Here is a 20,694-nt window from a genome sequence, read left to right on the forward strand (position 1 = left end):
TTCTTATTCGTACAAAAAATCAATTATACTAAAACCAAACACACTACATTAATAAATAACCAAGAAATTCTAAAATTAGTACGAGCAACAACAATTAGTTCCAGTTTTTAATATAAATTTATACCGCAAACAAAATAATTGGTATGCGATCCAATTGTGTAGATAATGTATGTCGACTGTCGCGGGCAGACTGTGTTCCAGAGGGAGTAAGTTGGAAGAGCCACTTTGCATTTGAGGAGACCCGCCGCCAAGTAGACTACACAGCGCACAGACACAACACACCAATAGAGTTGTCTGCATGCATTGAGACATGCTATGTTGTGTACACAATATTATAGCGATTGAGCAAGCGAGCAACACAGAGCGATAGAGTCGAATTTTCAGCGTTGATTTTACCATATTTTCGCGGCTGATATGGAGCAACACCAGTCCCAGCCGTTTAATCCAAGTTTGGAGAAAGTGTTGAAGAATTATCAGAATGTTGCTATGTCCAGTTTGGGAGGACCGAGTCGATATAGTTGGCCCGATGCGATGAATGCCGGACTGTTGAGCAAGTTAGCCGACATGGAAGCCGAGAATGCACGTGCTGTAGTGGCTCAACATGCCCAACACATGGCCGCGGCAGCCGCAGCAGCACATGAGCATCGTCAGCAACAGCAACGAATTAGGGACATGAAATCAGCAGCAGCAGCAGCGGCTGCTGCCTCTTCACAAGAGAAAGAGAAGATCTTGAAATACATGGATTTTGAGTCGGACATGTTACACCCACCGCCATTCCCGATCCAACAAATGCCCGTGTTTACACCAATTGATCAGTCTCCATCGGAAAAGTCAGAGACTATTTTGGAAGGCGAGACCATCGCCTGTTTTATTGTTGGTGGTGAGAAGAGGCTTTGTCTGCCACAGATCCTCAACAGTGTGTTGAGGGAATTCAGTCTTCAACAGATCAATGGTGTATGTGATGAACTTCATATTTACTGTTCCAGATGTAGTCCGGAACAGCTTGAGATCCTGAAAGTTACCGGAGTCCTGCCATTCAGCGCTCCGAGCTGTGGACTGATTACGAAGACAGATGCAGAACGTCTTGGAAACGCGCTTCTGTACGGAGTCCTAGACAAAAGGTATTCAATGTCGTCAAAAGGGGACAGTTCAAAGAGACAAGGAGAGCACACAATTAAAGTTTACCATGAATGTTTCGGAAAATGTCGCGGAGTCTTCAACCCGGAACTTTATCAGACTCCGCATTGTCCATGCATTGAATGTGACGAATGCGGAATGACATTTTCACCACAGAAATTTGTTGTACATTCGCACAAGGGTAGGGAAAATCGTACGTGTCACTGGGGTTTCGATTCGGCAAATTGGAGGAGTTATCTGCTTCTGTCAAAAGATCAGCATCCTGAGGAAAAATACCGTAATTGGCTGGATGAGATGAAATCAAAGTTTGATTACGTCAGCCGTTTCAAGAGAAAACAGGTAGGTCAGAGGTTAAAATTTTTCGTAAACTTTCTGATTAATTTAGTCGTGCCTATAGCTAGTGTCACAAGAGGATGACTTGGGATTCATAACCGGGGCTGGTACGGTACTCAACTTTTTTTGTCATATTTGTACATTTCCACATCGGTCATGGAACAGGTAACCTACGCAGCGTTTGAGCTGAGCAAGCATTGTATTTCAATGAACTCCAGTAAAAATTGGGACTAGGATAGTCGTGATTTACTAGCTCTGGTGCGGTACATAGTAAATTAGCCCATACCCGCACACGTTTTTTGACAGATGTCCGTATTAGCGGGTCACATGGGTTCACAATACACTTGAGCCTGGATTTATAGATATTCCACAAAATTACAAGTTTAGGCTACATTGTATCACTGCCAATACCATGATATTCAACTAAAAGCATCCATCCCTATTAAAAGCACCCCTACAGAATTTTTGAGTGACTACTGTTAGGCACCCCTCTTTTCAATGCACAGGTACACAACTTAAAATTCTATCAAACATCCAAATAAATGTTGCCTTCTTTATTCCAGTAATACTACTAGGATTATGGCAATTTTGGATTCTGAATGTTTGTTTATAAATTTATAATAAATATGACATTCCACTAATTTTAAATAAGTCCCCCCCCCATACACAGAAAAAAATTGACTGAAGTAGTACCGTACCCATTAGGCCTACTTATTGGTAGAATATATGGTACGGTACAATTGAATAATTACATAGATATTATAAATTAAGATGACTAATTAATTACGAATATTTATTTTAAAAACAATGATTAAAAACAGATAATTTATTATCATGAAAGAAAAACTGTTTACAAAATTGAATGGTTGATATCAGAGAGAAGAAACTGTAAATTAAATAATTAATTAAGAATTATTTTTGCAGAAATTCTTACCGGTACTAAAAAATACACATTTCACTGCATTTTACGGTGCATGCATATATCTTGTTTTGTTGAATCTTGGCAAATATGTTGATATATTGTGTAATTTTTATCCTACATGTAGATAATTATTTTTACATCATCTATGATTGTGTAAAAATGTAAATTGTAATTGTAGCATTACCTTGAATTTGAAATAGTGAACATTACATAATCCATTCAAATTCATGCAACTGTTGTTGAAACAAAATAATTTAATTGTTATAAAAATATTCCACAGCTTGTAACCAGCTTGTGGTTTTAAAACAAATTGTCATATCATTTCACGTAAAATCTTCCTATAAATTTGGTCAAAGGGAATGATGATTCTTCATTTATTATTATGCCAAGAAACCTGCAACCCAGTCCAATTAGCCAGTCTAGCCAAAGGAAACATAATTAGATACCAAATCCACAATCCTACAGTTAAACCCATAGTCACAGACATAATTTACATGCTAATGGTCAAAGGTTTAGCCAAAATAGTAATACACCAGAAAGGATATCTTGCTCTTCCCATAATGCATTTCTACCATTTTAATTTCATGTACTGATCTGCTATCTAATGTGCAACATGGGTCAATAGTGATGAAATCAACAAATCAATGAATGAACAGAGCAGATCCAGTTAGATCTTGCAAAATGATCATGATGACTATCGAGTTCCTCCGTTCACAACTTGAAAACAATGTGTAGTGTAAACAATGTGAAGATTTAGTACGTCCATGCTTGTACAAACTTATATATCCTTTGCTCTAATGAGATGACGCATCATGTTGCAAAGGATTCTGGGAAGCGAAAGATACCCTCTGTAGTAATACACTATTATTGAATTAGCACAACTTGAGCAATAGAAAAGTTGAACAATAGAAAATTGATGATGATCACAGTGTACTTTTCTTATTCAGTGAAAAATACTGACCTAGCCTTGTCCACCTTTTGAAAAGATCATCGATCAATACTTGATCAATACTTGATATTCATCAATATGTATCAGACTGCTTCACTCAATGGTCATGTGATGATGGAAGTGGATATTTTTGTAGTGAATGGAACGTAACAATCAATATGTTTTGTTTTCTAAACTTTTTTTGAAAGTTGTAGTTTTTATAAAAACCTTTACTTGGAGGAAGGAAGAGTTCACACCTTGGGGGAGCTGTTTAAAAAAAAATGACAATAAAAAAAAATCGACCGACCGACCCAACTTTCCATTTTCCCACTTGAGGGCAACACAACATTTTATTTTTGGGGGCCTAACAGTAACATATTTTAAAAGAAATATTAAGAAGTTCAAATTGAAACAAAAAACCATACAGCAACAAACAAACAATAATCATGTTTTGAATATTTTATTGAATCAAGTTTCATGAAGTTTTATACAAACTATTAATTTTTGATGCATTGTAGTCTACATCACCCCAATCCCAAGCAGACTTCCCATCTCTCGCCCTCAGCCGCTGAATAAATTTCACACTGGATAGCACTCATAACTTTACACTATAATACACAAGTTGAGATATTTTTAATTTTTTAATTCACAGGGGAAGTGATTAGTAGGGCTAGGAGAGATGAACTGAAACAGACAGATCTGTTTCAATTAATTTCAAAATCTTGTTGACCTCGCCTGTGACCTTTTCGGTCAAGTACGTCCCAGAGATGATGGCTGGCTGACATCATTCCTGGTCTGTCAGTCTGATCACAGCTCTGCTGCACAAAGTTTAGACTCTTGATTACGAATTTTTTTTTTGGGTAGAGTGAAGCATTTAAAATCTATGAGTGAAGTGAAAATCATTGGCTTAAAAGATTTTCAACATTGGGGGTGGGGGTGAAAATTGAAAAAAATTGTGGTGGGCCATCCTTGGGGGTGCCAAAGGTGGGTTCCCCCTCGGAGTCAGAAAATTTTGCAAAATATATGTCACAAACACCCATTTTTCCACTATTTTAAATCACAAATTTCTTGTTGGGTATAATAAGGATGCAAAACAAATTTGTGCTTTAATATCGACTATTTTGTCCAAAAAAACAGGAAATAACTATTTCTTGTTGTCAATTTGGAATGGTAGGCCAAAAGTAATAATTTTATCAAAATTGAGGGAAATCTCCCTAATTTTTTTGTTTTTTTAAATAAAAAGAAGCATAATTTTTTACAAAATCATTGCAAAACGTGAAAACAAGAGTTCATAAATTGATATTTTTGGACTCTTCCTCCCTTGTTAAGGTCCGTTCATGATACGCCGCAATTGTGGTTTTTGCCCATTTTGAATACTGACATTCAAAAAACTGTTCCCTTTTATGTTGTTATGTTTATACCAAGAACACTATTAATGGGCCATCGGTATGTTTACCCGGCTCAAGCTGAGTAATTTTCAGTTCACAGCCACCCAATTTGAAGCTGAACAAAACATAGTCAGTCCGAGGTGATAATAGTGCAAAGTAGGGTTGACGACCGAATTGAACACATGATACAGATCCGTGTGTAAAGAATTGAGCATTAATGTGTTCGTTTGAAACTGACGTCAGGGCTTTGCCAACATAATACCGAGACCAGCGCTGCAGACTTATGCCGCCAGTGTGAAAACAACTGCCCACACAGAGTTATGTTAAAACGTAATGTGGGGACAATGACACTAACTGTTTTACATGATTGAACCTTTTGTAGAAAGTGACTTTTTGTCTATAGATGCATTTTCTATAGGTTGTGAATTGTACACCATATATTGGAAGGCACTAGAAACATTTGAAATTGGCACACAGCCATAGCAAGTTGGGACAAGTTCAAATCAACACAAATGAAAAACAATTATGGTACATACGAAAAAAATTGAGCATGCTAGCTTCACCTAGACACGAGTTTCGACACAAAAACACATTGACACGCAGTGAACAGTGATTAATGTAGAAAAGTGCAATGCATTCACCGCACAATGTGTGTCATTGTTAATGCGGTTGTTTATTATCGCTCATCTTTAAAATGACAATAGCGCCCTCATTGGCACGATGAAGCATAGTGTTTTGGTTCATTTGAGGTTAGGGTAGTGTGTCTGTGCACGTAGAAGGCATTTACAAAATGGTGGAATGACGTACAATGTACAGGTTGCCAGACAACAATTCATCAAAACATTACGGTCATGTTTCATGACTTCATTGTTCTTTCGCATTCAGCAAAGTTACAGACTGTAAAATTATCGACTGGTATGTATCCGAACATATTTTTTTTCAGACATTGAAATGATTGTTTTGTGTAGGAAACAAAAATTAATTGTTCGAAGGTGCTAACGTATTGAAAAGCGCCGACGGTTGTGTGCATTGTACAATGACTATGTAATTCTGTTCTCGCGTATAGGGCGCTGGCGGTCGGTCACATACATTGTAGTAGCCAAGTCGTACACGTTACTAGTCGTTTTTCGTGTTGCGCTTACGAAGTAGCCATTTTGTATAGACTCGAGATACGGCGCAAACTGCGCATTCAGTTAGTAATATTCACCTGACATCTGGGATGATCTGATCTATTGCATTAATAACCAGGTAGGCCTACAATGTACATGTTGTATCTTTATTTTGATCATTTCTTTGACATTAATTTTTAAAATCTTACGGCACCGAGTTTGCTGATGTTCGTCATTGACCACACCCATTGCAGATTTTAGCAACGTTTGACGTTTGTCCAAGTACTTACCTGTATAGGACTCGCATTTATACCATGGATATTTGACTAAAGTCAACTATATTCGTTATAATTCTTTCAAATTATTATCCCCCCACCTGGGTACACCTTACATACATGTATTTTATACATTAAATGTTTCTCTTTGTGGGGGAAAACCCAAAATATTTCCATCCATAATCATATCATTATACATGTATGATGTAGTGAACTCACGGTAGGCCTACTGTGTTTTTCCCATTGTCTTTTAATTACAGAAATGAAACAATATTTTGAAAGAATATTGATTTTGATATACCGGTATTGATTTCAAGCGGGCTTTGTCAAAATAACAAATGTATAAAATATGGTTTTATACGGACAACATAAAAAATGGTGATCAATGTTATTTTCGCACATCGTTTGTACTGTGTCGAGACTATTTTCCATATGGTCCTGAAAACCGATATTATTATCGATTTTATACATATACGTGTATGGGGATTCAATAAGGTTCAGTCTAGCATGTCTACTGAATAATTATTATATTCACAAACTTGACAAAATCCTGTCCAGATAATATACCAAGTCCACTACCAGCCTTTCAATATGTCTCACCCGCAAAAGGGCACACAATAATTTCTATCACCTGAACATGCTGAACAAGAACACAAAAAAAACCCACCGTCATAACACACAATATTTTATGGTTCACAGAAATATACGGTCCAGTGAATCAACCAACAATATGCCACCATGTGACCATACAAAAGACCGTCAAGGTCATGACGTCAGGCGTATCACCATGTCTTCACCTCCTCTGTGATATAGGGAATTCTTCTGAAATTCTTGCTTAGAAAATGATTGAATCGTGAATTATGATTTGGTAGCCAGGCATGTGCATTGTCTATTTTAGTTGAAGCACTGAATTTATTTGACTGCGGAGATAATATGATGACCTTCATTCTCATTTCCCTTTGGTTTGAAAAGTGGTCTTTTTCTGCATATTGATTTGGTTTTTACGTGTTTCATTAAATTGGCAGGTTGGCAATGTCTTTGTGTTAAATCTTATGTCTTTGTCTACTTACACTAGGAATAACTGGGATCACAACATGTTCATCTATCAGGGCACAGTTTTTTAATCCGGTTATCCCAATACAAATTTGTACATTCATTGAATGACCTTTGAAAATTTGGGTACAAAAACTCATACTCTGCAACTTGAGTGTCTGCCTGAAATATTCAATACAATAATGAACATATATCGTAATTAGATTATTATCATTATTGATAAGTTCTAATTATCAGACATTGAATGTGAATGCTGCGTTTATATTTTAATATTAAATGACTCAGTACTGTAGATCAATACTGTTAGGGGCCTAATAGAATGACATTGTTTCTGCAAACAGGATTACATAACTGAGGGTGTTCCCCATCTGTTAGAGAGAATTTAGTTTTCTTGCATTTCCAGTGTTGCATTGTGATTCAAGTTTAGAAGTAGACAGGCTTGTGTTGTGGTTTGGTGCAATGATCAAACTTCCATTTCAGATTTTTGAACACTGTGTAAATTATTAGATTTAAATTTTAAGCTGAAAGGAATACATTCTGGGTTTTCTATTTCCAAAGACTTGCTCGGATCAAATTGAAAAAGTTGATAAGTAGTATCGGGTTGACGCAGGAGGAAGACAATGTCAGATTCCATTTCCGCCTTAATTCAGGAGGGTGCATATGGTTTCTTTTACAGAAGTCTTACCTCGTTCACTCTGGAGACTGAAACATGAAGCACATGGCGTGTTTGATAATCTTGATCGTACCCTGCACACCGACACCGCCTGGCTAATAATTATTTGGTGCAGAAGGGACACTAAAATGAATACACGGGATCGATACACGTGAATTGCTATGCACGATTTTGATATCAGACGAAAATCTTCTGATACCGGGTTAGAAAATGATGAATATCTCCCGTCATGATTTTTTTCTCAAGAAACCAGATTTGGTCTCATAAACTTGGAAACATGTGTTGAACATATGATAGTCGCTAGAATGCGCTTTGAAAATTGGCCGTGCGCTTTGAACTCAAAATTTGACCATTTTATATTGCGTTGGTCCTGTTATGGACTACAGCGTGCAGCGTGTAGTACAGCTGCACTCACTGTAGGCAGTATAAAAGTCGATGACCATTGACCTCAATGGGGTATACAAGCTTAATCACGCACAACCAAGATCGATTACCCGGCTATTGTGAGTAGCCTTAGTTATGTCCCTCGACTAATTATTAGTTTAAAAGAGCTTTAAAGGTTTGAACCAAATGGCTAATCGTGGCTGTGGATTTAACCTACCATGGCGATTCCTGCCATGAAGATATAGGGTCGAAGACACTGTGCCCTGTCCCTGCGGTTTGCGCAGTCCTTGTCCCTTCTTACTACTTTAATACACAACAACACACAAAAACGTCTATTCTGCAGCTGAAAAGGCATGTACAGAACAGCAACTTTTATGCGTATTAAATAAATTGTGCATTGGGCCTACATGTTCTTCAAAATTCATACAACATGCAAGGTTGTCATTTGTCAATGTCATCTACAATTTCCAACTGATGTACCATAAATGTTCGAAATGAAGTAGGGTGGTAAAAAGTTCTATAGTTTATGAGATTAAGAAGCGCTCGTACTGTCTACTGATGATAACAACAAGTCAGTGAGTCAAAAGCCAAGTTATACCAGGGAAGTTGTTACACATACGAATATCTATCTACCAAAAACTTCAATTGGACAGTTTTCTGACCCTACATGTACATGTATAGAGTGCACAATATGATGACATATTTGGTGGTTTGTGTGCAAAAGAACATTGTCTTACAACCTTGATGTTTTTAAAGTAAAACAAGTACGTGAAGAAGAATAAAACTGTGGACTAATATTTAACTACACATTGTTGTTTGTAAATTAGGCCAAGGTCTACATGTGAGTGCATTTAGGCCTATGTATGGGATCTTGCAGCCACCACTGGTTGTCTTGCTTGACTATTGTTTGTTTAGAACAATTTGGGTCAGATTTTAGTAAAATTAATGTATTATAGGTCTTAACATCAGGGACTAACATCATACCTATTATTTCTGGTAAGTTATGGTTTAGCTCATATGTTGACCACATTTTCTAGGGTCTGTGTGTTGACATGTCACTGTCAGAGTTATTCAATCCTAAAATTTGTTTAAACAAAGTTGTACAGGAATACGTACTGTACAGTGTTCGATTTTCATCTATTTTTTTGTGTAGCAAAAACTGCTACTCACTTTCATATTTGAGTAGCAATTCCAAAATTGTGAGTAGCAATTATTTCACCATATTTTGTGGATTTTTTTGTATACCTTTTACCATGTGATGATGACAGACCTATTGATGATCAAATCAACCCTTGCAATTGTAATCATGATAATTGCACTGGTGGAATATTAAAATTCCATATCACCACATTTATATCACACTTATCACACTTATCACACTTAATGTGCAGATCACTGTGTAGATATAGGTCTACCACACTCTGAACTTGTATGTATAGTGAGAGGAATTTTGCAGTTTTATTTGCACACTTTCTGTGTTTTTTACTCTGAAGAGTGTGTACCATGTGTATTTAAAAGCCTGCAGAACTAGCTTTTTCACCGGGTAAAAGGTTTAGCCATTCGAACCAAAATGCATCAAATAAAATCATTCAAACCCCCAAACTGTTCAAACCCCCAAACTGTTCAAAAAGAAAATTATTTTGTGAACAATTAAATACACTAAAATATGCAGTAATCTTGATTGTGACATTTCTTGTCTGGACACCAGACTGATATGGTCGCTGGTTCCCAGTGTCCTCTCATTTCCTGGTATTGCATCAGTCCCTAGGATCCACAACACGCTCATCTATCAGGGCACAGTTATTTACCCCCAATACATTTGCACATTCATTGCATGGCCTTTGAAAATTTGGGTACAAAAATTCATACTCTGCAACTTGAGGTCAAATTGTGCAATGATTGTGTGATTGAGGTTATTAAACTATGCCACTGGGATGAGGCCATTGTGGTTCATAGTGAGTGGTGTTACTGGAGTGTGCGTGGGACTGTTGAGAGCGCAGTCATAGACTGGGAATTTCAATTGCCCTGTGTCTGGGCTCTCTCCTGTGACTGAACATAATGAGCTCGGTGGGCGGTGCTCTGGGCAAAATTTTTGCAATGTAAAAATATCATAGCATTGAAGGTCAAGTTGAAGTCTTGGTTGGCTGTGGAGTCCAGTTGAAAATTGCTCAACCTCAAGGTCTGCACGTAATTCTGCTGAGGTTATGATTTATATGAACTCTCACTTTGAGAGAGACAAAGTAAATGGCATTATTTATTGGAAAGACGAAGGTGTAGAATTTGGCATATTACTAAATTATGATCAAGAAGGGAGCCTACATTAATTGTGTCATATCTATGGGTGATCCCAACTACTGGAATTAATGCAGATCAAGTCTAAAATATATTTAATGGTGCTTTGGAACAGAATAGGAATTTTGGAATCAAAATCATTTTTATGCACTCTAAAAATATACACACAAAATGAATAAATGCAGGGCCTATCAATTTAGATTTCATATTGCAAACCATTTATTTGAGACTTGCCATGTAGCCCTACATATCTGTACATTGCTCAATGTAATTTAAATGTGACCTTAGCATTTGCTGTTCAATAGACTCATAACAAACCTGCAGAATATGTGCCTAATTAATTCAACCATGATCTAGTTTTAATTAATTGGCTCCGAGTCACCTTGAAATCCATGACAGATGCAGTGGCCTTCATATCAACAAGGCATTTGGGCAGGGTTGTCACTACACTGGTCGGTGCCGGTCGGTAGTAACCAGCACTCAGGCAGACCAACCGGCACTCAAGGGAATATGAGGACTTGCCAACCGGCACTAAAGTAGAGAAATTGTACTTTTTACCCTAAAAACAGCTGGAAAGTGGCGCATGAGAGTATTTTGGACAAATATCATGGAAATTTAGCCGGCACTAAATTCAGTCTAGTGACAACCCTGCATTTGGGTGATTTCAGCCTGCTGTACATATTCATGTCGAAAAGTGCATACCTGTAGAGTTCAAGTTGCATGGTTGGCTTGCGTAATTAGGCGGATGGTATTTTTCTTAAAAACATTAAAAAACAAACAATTTGTGTATTTGATATCAGTAATTGTACAGTCTGTGTTACAAATTACTGTAAGTGTACGGCACACTCACAGAAACTAGAGTGGCTGGGTGTGTGTACCTTGTTGCATTTTTGTGTGAAAAACTGATGCGACAAAAAAAATTAAAAAACTAGAAATGCAGCATTTGTAGCAAAAAAGCAAATAACTGTGGTTAAAGATTTACATGATAAAAAGGGAATTTTCAGGGGAAAATTGATCGGCTATAGATTACCAGGGTACAAGGTTGAAAAGATTGAATTTAAAACCAGGTTTGCAAGAATATTCCAACTACTTCGTTAGAATTGCACAATTTCAAGGTTTCATCTGCTACTACTAGTTGGGTGTACATGTATAACATCCTTTGAATGTTGGGTACATCAATTCCCAGGTCAAATTTCAAGCAATGCCTTTTTTTATACAGAGACTTCTGAACTATGCCATTGGAAATGCGACCGATTGGCCTGTAAAGAAATTTGAAAATTCATTTTGGCGATGACGTTGATTACATCAGGAGGTAGAATTAGGTCATGTTGGCCAATGGCAATACATTCCAGCAGAGCTGGCCGTCCATTAATACATCGTTCACGCTTTTCTGATCGTTTCCTGTGAATCCTGTCCCTTGCCTAACAACAGCCCCGTAAACAGCATACATTGGCCTCAATTTGCGACTTAATGTGCAGCTATAAAATGTTGGGACAGAAATTATTCAGGCTAAACTGGTCAATCCGCCTTATGGCTCTGCGTTTCCATACCGAAGTTGAAACGACAAAATCTCATGTGGCTAACAGGATTGACCAGGCTTGTCAACCGTAAGGTGGACACCATCGGTCACTCCTCGGCCATATCCTGGTAGCTCGGATACTACCGGTCAGTTATAAAAATAATGAGCCAAATTTGATGGTCAGCAGTACACATTAGTCAGAGGAAGTGAGTTCACCCTTAATATAACCTTTCAAATAATTTGTAAGCTGAAAGAGAGCGGCTGTCAAATATTTTTTGGAAAAATTGTATATTCTACAGTCAGACTGTCTGACGGTTATGACAGTTACATGCATCTATGGAATTAAATGGCTTACAATTTCAAATTAAATTCTATTGGAAAATAACAAACAAATATATATACAAGTGCTTACATTCATAGAAAAAGGTATGGCGCTTTTCTGAGTCACTGACATCGTTCATCTCCATCACTATGGTCAATAGCCTCATCCCAATGGCATACTCCAATAACCTCAATTAAACAATCACAGTGCAAAATTAGACCTCAAGTTGCGGAGTATGAGTTTTTGTACCCAAATTTTTCAAAGGTCTTTCAATGAATGTACAAATATGTATTGGGGTTAAAGAACTGTGCCCCTGAATGAGCATGTTGTGGATCTTGGTGCATTGCTAGACAGACAACACAAAATTCCTATAGGGTAACAGGGGTGCAAAAGTGACTGTAGACCTGTGCGCTACATGTAGTCAAGAGAAAAAAAAGGGTGAGGGATGATGTGCACCAGTCCAAAATGGAAAAGGCATGTGTGTCGAACTGAAGCATTTCATATTCTGACTATTGGTGTTTCGGACTGTTGCAAAAATGGTAACTTCATCATTTATATATGGTCATTTTCACAGTAAAGGGTGTAACTTTTGATTTTTAGAGTCAAAATTTCAAACCACTTATATATGTTTCTGTTTACTGAAATCATGCATAGAAGCAACTTAAATTCCAGTAAAATAATGTTTCAAGGCTTAAACCTTTTGATTTCTAATAAAAATTTGACATTTCCATAACATTTTGGTTAAAAATCTAAGAAAAAATGTATTTTACATAACGTCAGAAAACTATGACAAGAAAGCTGTAATACATGTGAAATCCCATTCCAAAGTAAGTCAACAGATAATAAGTTAAATTTTATACCATGTTTTGCTATGTTTGTAATTGCAGTTTTGAAAATTTTTAACATCAAGTGTCATTTACAATGGAAATTTCCAAACCTGAAACATATTTTTAAGTTTTAATTGGGTTCCTAAAATAATTTGAATGTCTAACTTCATGTACAAATACTACTTGATGAAAGGAACCTCCCAGCCAAGTTTCACAGAAATTGGAGTTATTTTTTAAAATTGGCAATTCAAGCGATTTGTGTTTCGGAGGCTTCAGTTAACAACACAGGTGATCATAAAAGTAAAATATTTGGCTAACTACTACAAGTTGACATAAAAAATAGGTAAAAAAATATCACAATTACCCATTTTCATGCTTTGCTTCTAAGTATTGAATTTCAGTTGTGACAAAAATTAAATTATCACAGCAAGTCATTTTTTTTGTTTCGGAGGCTTCATGTTAACAATGGCTAAACACTGCAAAAGTGTTTTTTTTTAAAACAACACTGTTGGGATCATCTAAGCTGTTATTTTCTTGTGTGTATTGAATCAATGATTCTATGCGGCAGATATTGTAGATTTATAGCATGTTAACTTTTTCACCCATTTGTTAAGTATGGTGTTTTTTTCATGTGAAGCCTCCGAAACAGGCTTTTTGGGTATCAGTATATTTTTCAAACATTAACCATAATATAACGATTACAATGCAGATATCAGTATGAAACACCAATTTAGATATGCATAGATGATAATTAATCTTATTGTTGTTTCGGAGGCTTCATTTGTTTCGGAGGCTTCAATTGTTAACGGAAAGTTTGTATTGGGTCCCATTTTCAAACGGTGATATATATCTCCACGCTTTAAAAACAAGTCACTTGAGGATCTACTTTTGCTACATTTTGATAAATAGATTGGATGAGCTCTTTTATTTATATTTGCACAAGCTTGCTGAACAGTTTGTTTGGAGGCTTCAAAAAGTTAACGGAAAAACGGCTCTTTGAAGTCAAGATTTTATAAAAATTTTAAAAGCTTGCAAATCGACTAATTTTTGTTACCCATTTTAAGTTAAGATAACAACTGTTATGAATCAAGAAGAAGTGAAGAAATAACCAAGAATTATGAACCAAAGCTACACCCACAAAGTTTGTTAACATTTGTTAACGGAAAATAAACCTCCGAAGCGACAAATATCAAGTCCGGTTCTCAAAAATACAGGGCTGTTCACAATTAAATCTAATGTGGCAGTGTTTACTGAACATATGACTGTACTTTCAGGATAAGAAAAATTATCCATGAACTAACTGAAGAAAACACAGGGTTTTACAAAATGTTACTGTTTTTTATTGTTTTTCAAAATAGCACTATTAGGTACAATTAAGCCTGCTAAAACTGAACGCAGTAACTCCCAAAGCTGATTATGCTACCCAAGGTAGCTGCTAACTAAATGACTTATGTGGCCAAAAATCATGGAATTCTGTGGCTTTATTAGAATACTACGGATTAAAATGTTAAAAATCCAAAGTTACACCCTTTACCGTGAAAATGACCATATTGGATTCAAGACATTGGCTTAAATCAGACCAGACCGACTATATTTCCCCCATCAACAAGCACCATGAAATCTATTCTCTTCATTTGTTTCCTGTATTTTTTTTCTATCTCAAGCATGAGCTCACATGTCACCCTTCCAGAGAAGACGATATCTACGGTGAGATACAAACATGCAAGCGCTTATAAGCACGCACATAATTTGCATTTTACTAGCAGGCAGCAGTCCTGCATCTCTGGCTTTATTTTGAGCAGGTCATCTCTGTCAAACGTGATCGGAGAATGTAGCGATTACTAGTCTCAGACGCAAGTATAAATAATCTATAGCTATCTTCAGAAGATAGTACTACATGACTGAGTGACTATCCAGTTGAAAACCTCCTCCTCTGATTGCCAGAATGGATGCGTGAAAGACTACACATTTCTAGTGATAATGCAATGTGTTGGTTCACTTGGCTGTGTAGGGTTCACGATCTTTTCTCAAGAAATAGATAGATAGAGAATAGAAATTCTTCATATGTACGTGAAATAAAAGGGAGCACAAAAGACCGTCAATTTGTACAGTATAAACAGGTGGCTTTGTGTACAGAGTACATTTCATGATGTCATCATTTGCATAAATTGCTAGGCTATATTTAACGAAGACCGTACAGTTTAATAACATTTCTCTATCAAATTCAATTTACAGAGGACTTTTCGGCCTTCTTGCATAACAAGCTAAGTGCGTTGTTATCGTAATAAAATTGTGCAAGTCCAGTTTCCAAATGTTTCCTTTTGCCTGAAAGGATGGCTGGGTCACTTCAATTAGTAGACTGTCCATTGATTGATGTCCACTGAGCTATCATATTGATTGATTAATGCACGTCCAGTCCGCTGACCAGCCATGAGACTGACCAATGGCTAGGGACTTAACCATTAAACAGCCGGCTTGTTGTCTGGCCTTGCCGGGAGCGATGGCTTGACCAACAGAGACAGGAGAATAAATAAAAAAAACGATGAAAAAAAATTTGAAGGAAGCGACAAAAGGCGGGTGTTAGCGTTATTATCTTATTGCTTTGTGCGGGTTAATCACTATGTTACACTTTGCAAACGAGTGTTTGGAATCTGATGAACAGCAAAAGTTGAATTAAAATTTGATCAAATTTATCTTGAAGTTAAAACATATTTTGGGACTTATCAGATAAAATTGTCACTCTGTTTTAAGATTAAAACCAAAAGTATGTACAATGTAGTGTTTAATTAATATTGTACGAAATAGGTTTTATCATGCGCCACGCCTTGAAAATTTTGATGATAAATTTAGCTTCTTTCTGAATGAAGTGCATTCAGTAATGACCTAGCTCGCGAAGCACACTATACGTACGTAAGTCACATGGCTGTAAATTGTACACATAGTAATTAGCGCTGTACAATGCAGAGGTACATGTTGATTCAAAATTGCCATGAATTTGGGAAATTTCATTTAGAAGTGTTCAGTTAGGCAATTTTGTCTCCTCATCTCGGAAAATTCCAATTACGGAAAACCTGATTCTAGACGACCGATAAATCTTGCAGAGCTTTGAAATATGTTCTTCTTATTTCCAGTTATGTACTGGAGTCAATTGGTCAACATTCACTTTAGCATCATTGACATGGGCATCTAAAAAAATTCATGCTTGAACATCTTTACACTGTATAGGAATGTACGATGTACCAAGTTTGTGAAATTTTGTATTAAATGATATGTTAATCTAGGCAGCCATCCTAAATGTGGAAATTGATGCATCGCCGATGTAGCCTGCATGCATAGGCTAAGCCAGCTACGATGAAACCTGCCTGTCGATTTCATGAAGAAAGCCTAGCTAGCTCGGTTAGCCTAGTTTCTCTAGCATTAATCTAATGGCGCCCTTACCAAGCCTATGACCTTATTAACATGCAAATGTGTCAGTCAGTTTTCAGGCTATATAAAGCTCCCGAGAAAGATGGGAGATGGAGAAGAGAGTGTGCATACATGTGCATGTGATGATGCTGTCAAGCCAAATGAGTGTGTTGTCGGGCAAACCCATCAATTTTCATTTTCCTTGATGGCATTTACTTGCTTGAACAGTGATGAAATCTTGTGTACATTATGAAGGTATGAGATTTCTGTGATTCTGAAAGTTAAAGTGAATTTACTCTAAATTTGCGACTAAAATAAAATGCCCATGTGGCTGAGTAAAATAGCTCTCCCATGAATAAGCCCCCCATGCTCTTCTTCTACCATCTGGGGGGTGTAGAATAATGAAAAATGTATAATATCGGCAGACTACCTGTCTTGTCGGCAACCCTCGTCCCTCAGATGAGACTAGTTTTTACACCATTTTGCCCATACACATTGCATGGGAATAGTGCCAGATGTGTTCCTCTATATTGGATGTTGGCAAAGCGCTCCCCACATGCCTTGTTCATGCATTTAATGTGTTTGTTATTCATGGTCTATGAACTAAGACATGTTTTGTCCACTGAGCTTTGTTTGAGTATATTATTAATTCTGAGATTCTCTGTATCGTATATTGATGTTCTACTAGTACATGAACCGTAGCCACCCCCGAAAAGCAAAGAACAGCTCAAGAAGATCAGATAAGATGTCTTACACTTTCCACAATGCATATCTTCCCTGTACTGATTCACTATTCAGTACAGGGAAAGTCATCCAAATCTTGTAATTGAGGTATTTCATGGTGCAGTGAATATACCGGTAATAGTAAATTAGTACGGGGGAGAAATGCATTATGGGAAATGTAAGATATCTCCTGAGCAAGATCCATGTGTTGTCTGGCTCAATTTCTTAGCAATGCATTATGGGAAGTGTAAAATTCTGTTGCCGGCGCTCCCAGTCATGCCAAATTATATGGAAACGAAATTGGGTCGCATTAGGATCTCAACAAAATTTTATCTGCCGGGACATGTAGTTCTTTCTATACAGGTTTACCTAGATGTGCCTAATATATTCATGGAACCACTGTTGGAATTGAGAACATTTTATGTACCGCTAGATGATACTACAATTAGTATGAATGAGAAAAAAAAAGCAATGAAAAATGGAGTGTCTTATCAATTTTGTAATGCAGATTTGTTTTATCATCTCATGTAACATGATTTGTTATCAAAATGAGAGCTTTAGTGGATGCAAATTTTTCACCAGATCGGAAACGAGCGGAATTGTTGAATATTCCATTGTTTGATCAGCATGTTTCCGCTGATATTTTCTACATCTACATGTACATTTAATATCCCACATTTTAGAATCCTGATAAAACTCGTACAATGCCATTACAGCATCGCCAACATTTGGATGGGGGAAATCATTGTAATACGATGTTAATTTGTAATTTAGGGAATTTTTTTTTTTTTTTCTTGGGAAGTGCAACGTGCTGAATATTTGATAGTCAAAAATCAATAATTAATTAAGTTCATGTGGATGTGGAACTAGCATGATTGTTTATAAAGTGCATTTGACTTGGTGAAGACCTGATTTTCTGTTCTGATGGCATTTGGTATTTTATAATTAAGGCAAAGTGATGTATTTTGGTGATTATTATTATGTGAGGTACCATTTAAAATATTTTTTTTTCAAAATCCAGATATAAGAATTTACTGTTTATTATAAAACGAAAAGTCCATACTGCATTTCAGGTCCTATTCATTGACTTTTGATTGAGAATATTTTAATTGATCAATGTTTATGATGGAAAATGCAATAAATGTATTCAAGCATGAACATGATGCATATTTTTTCATTATGATATGAAGTCTATTATAGCATTTTGTGCATGGAGCTGGCTGTCACTACCAGTATTAATAAAAATTTTATGTTCACTCACATCATACAAAATAATAATATAGGATCTGAAATATGCTCATAGTCAGTACAAAGTTTTTTGACCTCAGTATGGTTGTACACTCGCAGTTGACCTTTGAATGTGTTTGGTACAAAAACTCATACTCTGTACTTGAGGTCAATTTTTGAGCTACATGTATCAGTATTGATTGGAACTAAACAAACTCTGCCTGTGGAGATGAGATGTTTTGAGCTCATACATGTAGTGATTCTGTACCATCATGTGCAAAGCTTCATTTGAGACCGCAGCAGCGGTTTGATAAAAAAAAGAAGAGTTTTGATAATAAAAATTGCATATTTCTTGGAAATCCGAGGTTCTGGGTTGAGAGCTCTGTGTAATCAAATTTTTGTGGCACAGCATCTGACGAAATTCCTGTAGCTACAGGGACTCGGTAATGATGTGTGCTGACTAAGTTATAGTATGTTCAGAGATGATGTTCAGAGTTGAGGATGAGAAGTTGCAGACTAGAGTAAAAATTTTGTGGAACAGTTTATTTTTGCACAAACCATGAAAATGAGTACAAATGCAGCACTCAGACTGATTTGCTCTTTACTGCCGATAGTAAACAGTAAAATGCTGACGGTGGGGATGGTACTCCACCTAAAAAGGGTTCCGTTTTGTAGTTTAGTGCTAACAGTTTTCACAAGTCTATTTTCTACACTACAACCATGCTTCAACTAGACTCTTTCAGGGCAAAAACTGTCATGGATATTGGTAAACAAACACACAAACAAACAAAAACTACGTTTTTTTTTCATTAAAATTATACCCTGTTCAAGATGTGTAAAATAACTGTGAAATATCTTGTAAATTTTAATACACATTCTAACGGATAAGAAATTAATATTGCAGTGTGTAAGTTATGAACCCATCGTACGTGTTTTGTAGGAAGCAGAAGAAAGAAAAATTAATTTTGAGGTGTAAGCCAAATGTTTCTAAGGGCGAAAACTGTTGTCGTTATATAAGACAGAGAGCATTAAAGAACTCAATGCCAAACTGATGTAATATCAGAGAGCTGAGAATAGCCACAAAGCAATATTGCAGTTTGTTGCATAAAACGCAAAAATTCTTTGTAGACGTAAACTTAATTAAAATTTACAAGACTTGGAATCAAAGCAACAAAAGAGTAGATAAAAAATAACATGTTGGGAAAAATTGAATGGCAACATAAAAAGCTATACTAAGATGGACTGTAATTAAATTATGTATAGCGAGTGTGAAGAAAAGGTCATTCATTGAGAAAATATTCAAGATGGTAATAATAAAAGACAGAATTGTCCATGTATATGTTATTACATGGACAATTCTCAGAACGTATAATGCACGTAAATGCACCCTGAATTATGTAGTGTAAAAGCATTTGGAATAAAAATATATAAGCTATTAAAACCTAAGTGCATTTCAAATCAATTTTTCAGTTTTGTTCAAAATGATGTGTGTAACTTTTACTATTATCTCTTGATGTGGTTAAGGTTAGTGATACTGTAAAATTGGGGGGAAAAAGCTAATTTTAAATTTTTTCTCTCTCGCTTTTTCTTTTCATATTGTGTGCTGCCTTGTCTTCGGAAATGTGGTAAACAGGTGAGTGGAGTTAATTGTAAACAAATCACAAATTAAAATAAAACAATAACAAAAATTTGTAACAAATATGCAATAAATAATGGAGAAGAACCAAAATATTAATATTATTATTACCAGAAGTGGAGTCAATTGTAAACAAATCACAAATTTAAAAAACAAAACATAAACAAAAATTTGTAACAAACAAGTTCTATGCAATAGAAGAACAAAGATAATTATTATTAATGTTATTGTTACCAGATTGGTGTTTCTGATTTCTGGATAGAAAAAGAGTTGGATATGAATTCTTTGTAATGATAGCTGAAATGATCAAGTGCGCATGCATAGATTTTGCCATAACAATTTTGTTGCACTAGTGCTCCAGGACCGCTATTTGTTGACAAAATCTCAATTTTGTGGTATCTGGTTCCACTCATTTTTGGGAGGGAACCAGAATTAGTGCTTTCTTCATTACAAGAGACAAAAGGTCTTAATTAACCTTTGTTTTTGAGACAGACAATAAAAGGTGCACCCTTCATGTTGCATTGTAGACATAACAAGCAAT

The 20,694-nt window shown here is 36.2% G+C and overlaps 1 protein-coding gene across 2 annotated transcripts in view; it reads left to right on the top strand.

Annotated features, from left to right (window-relative positions):
- The first annotated feature begins 238 nt into the window (after window positions 1-238).
- Window positions 239-20,694, top strand: part of LOC140157037 (ski oncogene-like) — an 89,017-nt gene continuing 68,561 nt past the window's right edge. Inside the window, exon 1 of one of the 2 annotated variants that reach the window (XM_072180100.1) lies at window positions 239-1,476. In XM_072180100.1, the coding sequence (XP_072036201.1) occupies window positions 415-1,476 (1,062 nt within the window). In that variant the 5' untranslated portion in view covers window positions 239-414. The remainder of the gene's footprint in view (window positions 1,477-20,694) is intronic. The other variant, XM_072180101.1, reaches the window with a different exon arrangement.

Source organism: Amphiura filiformis, chromosome 7, assembly GCF_039555335.1.
Source record: "Amphiura filiformis chromosome 7, Afil_fr2py, whole genome shotgun sequence".
Taxonomy (NCBI): Eukaryota; Metazoa; Echinodermata; class Ophiuroidea; order Amphilepidida; family Amphiuridae; genus Amphiura; species Amphiura filiformis.